Genomic DNA, 9,621 nt, shown 5'->3' with positions numbered 1-9,621 from the left:
GTGGAGGGAGCAGAGAGGAGCCGAGCGTGGCCTATTACAAATAGCAAAACCTGGGAACACCAGTCCAAAACTTCTGGGAGGGAAATAGCAACATCACTGTCAATGCTCCATGAACATGACAATGCGTCGAGATTATAGCGACGCACATGATTGTACACATGACGATCACTGCCATGATTGATGACAGACAGAACAAAAAAAAAGGGATGAAAACAAATTTTTGAACAGCTTCAGTCACACTACACCACAAGACATAAAACTGTACCTTCGTGGGCAGAAAAACGCTTTTGACATTTGTACCCTAGCTCTCAGTACAATTAAGCGCAGGGGAGCACTAAAAAGGAAAAGGAAAAAGGCGCAAGGGAGCTCTAAAGAACACAAGCCCGCTCGAAGCACATAAGAAAAGGGGCTGGTACGAGACGATTCCATATGCATCGCGAGAAAAGAACTGGATTTACATGATTTGGCACTTTAGTACTCCCTCCGATCCAAATTAATTGACGCACAAGCGTGCGTCTATTAATATGGATGGGAGTAGGAACATTAATTTCAGGCTAGGTTCGGTTACACAGGCGAACCACCCCAAAGGCCCAAACCCACCACCCCAAAGGCACACAAGAACTACCAGTACCTACCTAGAATCGGTAAAGCTCTCACCGGAATCTCTTATCCTTCTGGAGGAGGATATTAGGGTTCCGCTTAGATCCTGTTAACTCGCCCCATCTTGTCCCTGCTCCATGAACACGTGAAGAAATGCTCCACAGGGTGTCTCCTTGCTGAACAGCTGCGTCTTTCGTGGCCTTTGCAGTGGCTTTCGATTTCATCAGAGGATGCTTGCTGCCCTTGCCCATGCCAGCTCCTAGAAGCCATCTCGAACCAGATTGCTGCTGTGTTTGATTACCCCACGGTTTTGTCTTCTCAGGCTCACTCTTAAAACCGGCCACATGCACTTCTGTGACTTTAAATTGGGGAACAGAGTCTTCCTCTATCTTTTCTTCATCGACCGATACTTTATCAAGAACCTGCTCAGGATTGGGCTCCTCATAATCTTGCTCACTGTTACCTTTCTCTGAAACGGTGCTGTATATCTTGGGCTTTGGGGGAATAAAAACCCTCTCAACTTGAATCAAAGAAAGCATCGGTGTGCCAACTGGCTCGTAGTTACGTAGCGGGTCACGCAATTGAACCATGAGAGCAACTGTGAAGTTGTTCCCCAACAAACCCCATCTTCTACCAGATCTCCTGCTCTTTTTGTCTGCAGTCTGGCCTTCACCAAGTAGGTCCGTTGGTTTGGCATGGTGGGCAGCAAGTATTTTCGATGTACGGTCACTGAACTGCTCCTCTTCATCCACTACTCCGGAATCAAGCCTCATCCACTCATCTAGAGTGATCGATAAGCCCATTAATCCATCAACATCACCACCAGCTTGTTTAACATCCAGAAGCTGCAATCCTGCAGTTCCTTCCAAACCAAGTGACAAAGTATTCTCTGCGGACTTTCCTTGTAGAGATGAAATTTCTCCAATAGGGTGGGCACTGATATTGGATGGTGCCTCTTCTTCGGACATGCCAGACTGTATCCTCAGACCCTCAATAGAAAGGGCTTCAATCTTTTCCATAGCTAATGGAGCAAGATCCTCAAGTGAAACATATTCTGAAGCACTTATCGCACCCAATGATGATGACAGATCAGCACCTCTTTCTTTCTTCTTCTTCTTTCCCAAAGCAGCATTGCTGGCCCCTGCTGCCAACGCATCAAAACTATGATTCTCCAGTAGGTCATATCTGCATTGGTTAGAGTAATATATTTTAGCCAGGGCAAATGATGAAGTATTAAGACGTCATGAACAAGCAGGAAAAGAAAGATTTCTAACCTTCCTGAAGACTCTAGAGCAGGAGAAGCCTCCCATGCAAGCTGCTGCATCATTTTGCCATTGACATCTTCTAAGGGCATAAGTTTGTTTGCTTGCATTGATAGCTTTTCGATTCCAACTGAAGCTAGACCATGCAATATCTCCATAATTCCAGAGCCCATTTCTGCTGGCAGTACGATTGGAGAAGAAGCCTGCATGACCAAGCTACAATTGTTCTTTGCATTCTTGAAAAGAACTGGATTCATCGACCGCAGAAATCCACCATCCTCTGTCTGAATAAATGGGCCCAAACCATCAGCCAAAGGTGGCAACTCAAGGGGCTGCTCAGGTGGGAGGGCAATGGGGCTACCAAACCCACTTCTACTCCCAGGTGGAGAAGACTGGAAGGACTTCTCATTTAGCCCAAATTGACGCATCAAAGCTTCAGTTTCCTCGTCTTCCAGTGACTTGGCTCTAAATGTGGTGTCTATGGGCGGAACTACATTCTGCAGCTCAAGTTCAGCCTCGCGTATGATTGTGGAGAGATCGAAATCCTCTGCAACATCTTCACAACTAGGTTCTTCCACCTCATCTTCGAAATCCAAACCAAGAATACAGTCCCCAGATTCTAGAGCTTCCTTTTCAAACTGCTTCCAAAGCCGCTCTCTTGGTGACTCGGGATCACTATCTGAGGTTACCCCAAATGGGCTATGTGCTATCCCAAGCATATCCAAAAACTCATTAGCAACAAAATCGGATGAAGCATCCATGCTGCGTGATCTGCTCATCTTACTGGCGGAATTGCAACTATCTCCCGCACCAATGCAGCTCAATCGCCTAGAATGCTTATCTTCCACAATTGGTGAGTCAAATTCCTCTGGCTCAACAATTGAGAATTTGTTGAATATACCCTCCAGAACCTCCAGTTCTGCATCTGCTGCCAGCTCACCATCTTTTTCAAATGTGGCAGTAGGAAGCAAGGCCGCTTCGACCGATGCATCCTGCTTGTCTCCTACATCGTCCATTTCAAGAGCAACATCATTGAGCTCCTCTTCCAACTTCACTTCAACAGTTCCCTCTTTAGCAAGATCTTCAATTAATAATGCAGGCTTGGCCGTTTCCTCTTCATTAGCTTCACCACTAAAGCCCTCATCTTGATCATTCACATTGGCAGTCTCGACATGTTTGAACTGGTCTGGATCCTCGAGGGTGACCTCAACTCCCTGCTCAACCACATTGAACTCTGAACCATGACAATCACCCTCTGGGTGCACCAAATCCCCCTCTCCCTTCCTCATCTCTACTGAGGTGCAATGCTTTGACTGCGGTGAACCATCCTCCTCGCATTCTACTGTTGCCGTCTCACCCTTGGTAGCATCAAGACCGGCATCACCAACAAAGGGCAAGGCCTTTACAGGCCTCGTGTTTGGCAAAACCTCGTGGAGCACCCTCACGTCCCGGCTCCGTGCCGGCACTGGTGACGGGGACTGCACTGACACCTGCCGCGCCATGGAGCCCCGTCTCAGCCCCGCCACTTCCCCTCCCTTGTGCTGCTCCCCACCTCCGCCCACGAGCACGCAGGAGAAGGTGACATTGAGCCGCGCGCCGCGGGCAACGCCAGAGAGCCGGAAGCTGGTGCTCCACTTCCCAAATCCGGAGTCGCCGCCCTCCTCGAGGTCGTCGATGGAGAGCGGCAGCAAACGGGTGAGGTCGACCTCGTGCTTGCCGAGCTCGAGCGCCGAGGCGGCGACGGTGACGACGAAGGCCCGCGGCTCGTACTTGACCGCGTTCTTGGCCCCGCGGGAGAAGTAGACGGGCGAGCGCTGCGTGAGCGGCTCCTCGAAGGCGACGGCGCCGAGGGCCGGCGCGACGGGGCGGGTGGAGGCGCAGGCGGACATCCGGCGGAAGTGGACGGAGATCGGGGAGCCGTCGAGCGCCGTGGGGAGGCCGTCGACGGAGTGCACCTGCAGGGTGAAGGCGCAGTCAAGGCGGCGCCTGCCCAGGTGCGAGATGGCCGTCAACGACTTCTTCCAGAAGGACGAGGATGAGGAGGAGGAGGAGGTGGAGACCGAGGAGGAGTAGGAGGCGGAGGGCAGGAGCTTGCGGGTGGAGGAGGAGGGCTTGAGCTTGGGCTTGTGGCGGGCCTGGTCGGCGGCGGCAGATGGGGCGGCGGGGAGCGGGAGGGAGCGGCGGCGGCGTGAGGGGTCGAGGGAGAGGGCCTTGTGGAGCGTGACGATGTCGCGCGCGAGGGCCGCGTCCCCCGCCTCGGCCGCGCGGTCCGCCGGCGGGCGGCGCGACGACATGGGGGGAGGGGTTGGGGATTTTTGGATGGGGTGGGGGAGGGAGGGAGGGAGACGGCGCGGCCGGCGTGAGGGACAGGGGAGCGGGTGCCTTGCTTGGTTTGTTGTTTACTGTTTGGTGGGCTGCTTTTGTTTGGCCTCGCTGGCGCTGGAATGGGAATCGAGATCTGGAGGATTCGAATTCTTGTCTTGCCTTGTGACGCCCGGGCGGGGATGCGGAGGGAAATGAAAACGTTGGTTGGGCGTTCGAGGAGCTCGTGAAGAACAATAGAGGAGGGCACGGCCGCACCGCATGGGTCGTCTGTGCTCGGATTTTTCTGTTTCTGCGGGGTTGGGTGGTCGTTGCGATGCGAGCCGTATTCAGGGTTTTTGGGTGGGGGCTGGGAAGATGCGGATGCAGGTCAAGTCCGAGATTATTATTATTTTTAACCGGACTAATCCCTTTTTCATTAAAGATATAACGGAAATACAGCCAAATCCAAGTTCACACGACAAGGGAAAATGAAAAAAAGCGAGTTCAGGCACTTCAGGAAACCCGCTGTGAGCGCTCGTAATCGAAACGTCCACTACGAGGCAAAAACCCTGAAGCACCATCAAGACGCACCAACCAAGACTCAAGTTCAGACCACATTACAGCCTACGCAGAGGCAACACAAACATGCAGAATTTACACCAAAATGACGCCACCAAGTTCTCCAGATAGCTTGGTGTCTTTGCAGATCACTCAACGGTGTCGCTAACGTACGCGGTCACGCAGAGCCTCATCATTTCTTTAGCATTCTCCTTCAGGATCATTGCACCACGCTCCAGCACCGTTCGCCTTTCGCTCTTCAGGAGTCCTGCCCAGTAAGATAGATGCATACAAGCGGTGAAGACAATCTTAAAAGGAGATGACAGTTTCTTGAATTCAAAAGTAGCCTGGTTTCTACGATTCCAAATAGCCCAGCATACGGCTGCTAGCCCCATTGTGAAGTAGCGCTCCCCTGAAGGAAGAAAAACATAGCGCCAAGAATAAAACTGGCATAGATTGTTGGGACATAAAACAGTCCCAAGCAGCGCCCCCACTGTGCGCCAGGCTATCTTTGCCAAAGGAGAAAGAAAGAACAGGTGCAAATAGGTTTCTCTACAGTCACAAAAAGAGCAACGGGGATTGCCAGCCCAGTTTCATCGCTTCATAACATCTCTGGTTAGAACAACATCCTGGAAAAGTTGCCATAGAAAGTGTGAAGGGTAAAAATGCGGTAGTGAACCCTTCCCTCCCTCTCGCGACCGCGTCGCCCCCCCCCCCCCCGGGCGACCGGCCGTGGGACCTTCCCTCCTCCCTCCTTCCTTCCTGTCGCTGTCGCCGGCGCCCGCGGCCGGCTTGGCCCCGGGGCTGCTGGTGGCGGCGGCCTCCCTGCCCTTCCCCTCCCGGTCGCTCTTCGGTGCGGGCGGAGCTACCCCGGGGGTGCACTTGGTCTGGCGTGGCGGCGGGGTTCCGTGGCGCGACGCAAGCGAGCAGCGGGGCGGCGTGACCTGGCGTCGCCCGCTCGGCCCAGATCCGGGCCCTCCGGGCCCATTTGGGCCTGGGCAGGCCGACGACAGGGATGGTCTCCGGCGTGGCTTCCGGGAGGCGGGGGAGACGTGACGAGCGGCTAGGTGCTGGCGGCACCAACGCCGGCCTGCTGCATCGTGGTCGGCTGGGCTTAACGGGCTTGCTTCGGGCCTGGCTGGGCCAGGGGTGGCCCGACATGCCCCGCTGCCGTGTCCGGACGGCGACTGCAACGGTGCCAGTGGCACGGGCCTCCCGCACGACTGGGGTGGAGGTGGTTCCCTCCCACTGGCTTTGGGGTTGCTGCTCCCGTCGTGGTGCGCTTCTCTCCGGTCCTCTTGGCATCGTGGTGGTGTTCGTAGTGAGGCGGCGTGGGTGGCGGCGCAACTGCGTTGGCGCATGGTGGTGGGCGGCGGTTTGGCGGGTCGGCTCTGTCCGGTTGGGTTTGGAGTGCGGGAGAAATCCCTGCCGGTTTCGGCCCTGATGCGGTGACACCTGCGGGTGCCACCATTCCTTCCTGAAGGGTGTCGGTGGTATCCATCCCCCACCCCCCTCCGCGTGCCGGGGGAAACCCTAGGACTCGTTCGGGCAGCAGCATCGTCGGTGTCGCATCCCTTCTTGGAGGTGCTGCTTGGTACGCGACAGTTCGGAGCGTTGGCCTGTGGTGGTTTGTATCCGGTGGGCGCTGTGGTGGCGAGTCTTCCGCGCTTTGCCGAGCTGCCGTGGTTGGCATTTGTTTCTTCTTCTTTTTCTTTTGGCTTGTTGTGCTGCTCGCCACAACGATCTTTGTACTCGGTGTTGGTTGCTTTGGAATATAAAGCGGGGGAAAACCCTTTTTCGGTAAAGTTGCCATAGGAAATCTGGATTTTGACAGGCAGTTTAGCCTTCCAAATCCATCTATAGTCACAACCAGCCAGATCTTTCTCTAGGTAAGAGTACATAGACTTAGTTGTATATTTGCCTTTGGGCCCAGCAGCCCACACAATTTCATCTTGACCAGCCGAAGTATCAAGGCTGTCAATAACATTCTTGACCCCCTCAAACTGACAACTCAGGTCTACATTCAGCCCGCGTCTAAACATCTCCCCACCAACACAGTTCCTAAATTGGACAACAGTGTCATCTTGATAATTAGCAATACTAAACAGGTCCGGATAAGTAACACCCAAAGGTGGATGGGTGCCAATGGGGTCATGCCACACCCTAGCAATGTTGTCATTATTGACAATCACTTTCCTCCCGGCCATACACACCTCCTTTACTTTGCAAGGCTTTCCAAATAGGGGAGCCATTAAATTTTGCTTTAACGTTGGCTACAGAGTTGTTCTTAAGATATTTTTGTTGGGGAACGTAGTAATTTCAAAAAAATTCCTACGCACATGCAAGATCATGGTGATGCACAGCAACAAGAGGGGAGAGTGTTGTCTACGTACCCTCGTAGACCGGAAGCGGAAGCGTTATAACAACGCGGTTGATGTAGTCGTACGTCTTCACGGCCCGACCGATCAAGCATCGAAACTACGGTACCTCCGACTTTTTGCACACGTTCAGCTCGATGACGATCCCCGGATTCCGATCCAACAAAGTGTCGGGGATGAGTTACGTCAGCACGACGGCGTGGTGACGATCTTGATGTTCTACCGTCGCAGGGCTTCGCCCTAAGCACCGCTACAATATTATCGAGGATTATGGTGGAGGGGGGCACCGCACACGGCTAAGAGATCAATGATCAATTGTTGTGTCTCTAGGGTGCCCCCCTGCCCCGTATATAAAGGAGTGGAGGAGGGGGCCGGCCAAGGAGGGTGGCGCGCCCAAGGGGGGGGAGTCCAACTCCCACCGGGAGTAGGACTCCCCTTTTTCCTATTAGGAGTAGGAGAGGGAAGGAAGAGGAAGGAAAGGGGGGCCGGCCCCCTTCCCAATTCGGATTGGGCTTGGGGGGGCGCCCCCTCCTTTGCTCCTTTCCCCTCCTTTCCACTAAGGCCCAATAAGGCCCATATACCTCCCGGGGGGTTCCGATAACCTCCCGGTGATCCGGTATTGTCCCAATCTTATCCGGAACCTTTCCGGTGTCCAAATATAGTCGTCCAATATATCGATCTTTATGTCTCGACCATTTCGAGACTCCTCATCAAGTCCGTGATCACATCCGGGACTCTGAACAACCTTCGGTACATCAAAATATATAAACTCATAATGAAACTGTCATCGTAATGTTAAGCGTGCGGACCCTACGGGTTCGAGAACAATGTAGACATGACCGAGACACGTCTCCGGTCAATAACCAATAGCGGAACCTGGATGCTCATATTGGCTCCTACATATTCTTCGAAGATCTTATAGACATATTCTCCGGTCAATAACCAATAGCGGAACCTACACGTCTCCGGTCAATGTAGACATGTATAAGTCATGAAGAAAGCAATAGCAACATACTAAACGATCGGGTGCTAAGCTAATGGAATGGGTCATGTCAATCAGATCATTCAACTAATGATGTGTTCCTGTTAATCAAATAACAACTCTTTGTCAATGGTTAGGAAACATAACCATCTTTGATTAACGAGCTAGTCAAGTAGAGGCATACTAGTGACACTTTGTTTGTCTATGTATTCACACAAGTATTACGTTTCCGGTTAATACAATTCTAGCATGAATAATAAACATTTATCATGATATAAGGAAATAAATAATAACTTTATTATTGCCTCTAGGGCATATTTCCTTCAGTCTCCCACTTGCACTAGAGTCAATAATCTAGTTCACATCGCCATATGTGATTGAACATCAATAGTTCACATCACCATGTGATTAACACCCATAGTTCACATCGACATGTGACCAACACCCAAAGGGTTTACTAGAGTCAATAATCTAGTTCACATCGCTATGTGATTAACACCCAAAGAGTACTGAGGTGTGATCATGTTTTGCTTGTGAGAGAAGTTTAGTCAACGGGTCTGCCACATTCAGATCCGTAAGTATTTTGCAAATTTCTATGTCAACAATGCTCTGCATGGAGCTACTCTAGCTAATTGCTCCCACTTTCAATATGTATCCAGATTGAGACTTAGAGTCATCTGGATCAGTGTCAAAACTTGCATCGACGTAACCCTTTACGACGAACCTTTTGTCACCTTCATAATCGAGAAACATATCCTTATTCCACTAAGGATAATTTTGACCAATGTCCAGTGATCTACTCCTAGATCACTATTGTACTCCCTTGCCAAACTCAGGGCAGGGTATACAATAGGTCTGGTACACAACATGGCATACTTTATAGAACCTATGGCTGAGGCATAGGGAATGACTTTCATTCTCTCTCTATCTTCTGCCGTGGTCGGGTTTTGAGTCTTACTCAACTTCACACCTTTGTAACACAGGCAAGAACTCCTTCTTTGACTGTTCCATTTTGAACTACCTCAAAATCTTGTCAAGGTATGTACTCATTGAAAAACTTATCAAGCGTCTTGATCTATCTCTATAGATCTTGATGCTCAATATGTAAGCAGCTTCACCGAGGTCTTTCTTTGAAAAACTCCTTTCAAACATTCCTTTATGCTTTGCAGAATAATTCTACATTATCTCTGATCAACAATATGTCATTCACATATACTTATCAGAAATGTTGTAGTGCTCCCACTCACTTTCTTGTAAATACAGGCTTCACCGCAAGTCTGTATAAAACTATATGCTTTGATCAACTTATCAAAGCGTATATTCCAACTCCGAGATGCTTGCACCAGTCCATAGATGGATCGCTAGAGCTTGCATATTTTGTTAGTACCTTTAGGATTGACAAAACCTTCTAGTTGCATCATATACAACTCTTCTTTAATAAATCCATTAAAGAATGCAGTTTTGTTTATCCATTTGCCAGATTTCATAAAATGCGGCAATTGCTAACATGATTCGGACAGACTTAAGCATATATACG

The 9,621-nt window shown here is 50.9% G+C and overlaps 1 protein-coding gene across 1 annotated transcript; it reads right to left on the bottom strand.

The window, feature by feature from the left end:
* Window positions 1-397: 397 nt before the first annotated feature.
* On the bottom strand, window positions 398-4,331 carry LOC125544388 (protein PLASTID MOVEMENT IMPAIRED 1-RELATED 1). The gene is made up of 2 exons (XM_048708055.2): window positions 1,875-4,331; window positions 398-1,785 (listed from the first exon to the last, which is right to left on the bottom strand). Exons 1-2 carry the CDS (start codon window positions 4,154-4,156, stop codon window positions 654-656), a joined length of 3,414 nt encoding a protein of 1,137 aa, XP_048564012.2. The 5' UTR covers window positions 4,157-4,331; the 3' UTR covers window positions 398-653.
* Between the last annotated feature and the right edge of the window lie 5,290 nt (window positions 4,332-9,621).

This window comes from Triticum urartu, chromosome 3A, assembly GCF_056163025.1.
Source record: "Triticum urartu cultivar PI428250 chromosome 3A, HENAU_Tu73, whole genome shotgun sequence".
NCBI lineage: Eukaryota > Viridiplantae > Streptophyta > Magnoliopsida > Poales > Poaceae > Triticum > Triticum urartu.
Note: the sequence above shows the minus strand (reverse complement) of the source record. Positions and strands in the feature narration are given on the sequence as shown.

What these genes read in the sequence shown, in the direction of transcription:
- LOC125544388 (XM_048708055.2), bottom strand. Translation starts at nt 4,156, where the DNA reads ATGTCGTCGCGCCGCCCGCCGGCGGACCGCGCGGCCGAGGCGGGGGAC. An exon ending in GCTCTAGAGTCTTCAGGAAG is followed by an intron (nt 1,786 to 1,874) that starts GTTAGAAATCTT and finishes TAACCAATGCAG; the next exon opens with ATATGACCTACTGGAGAATC.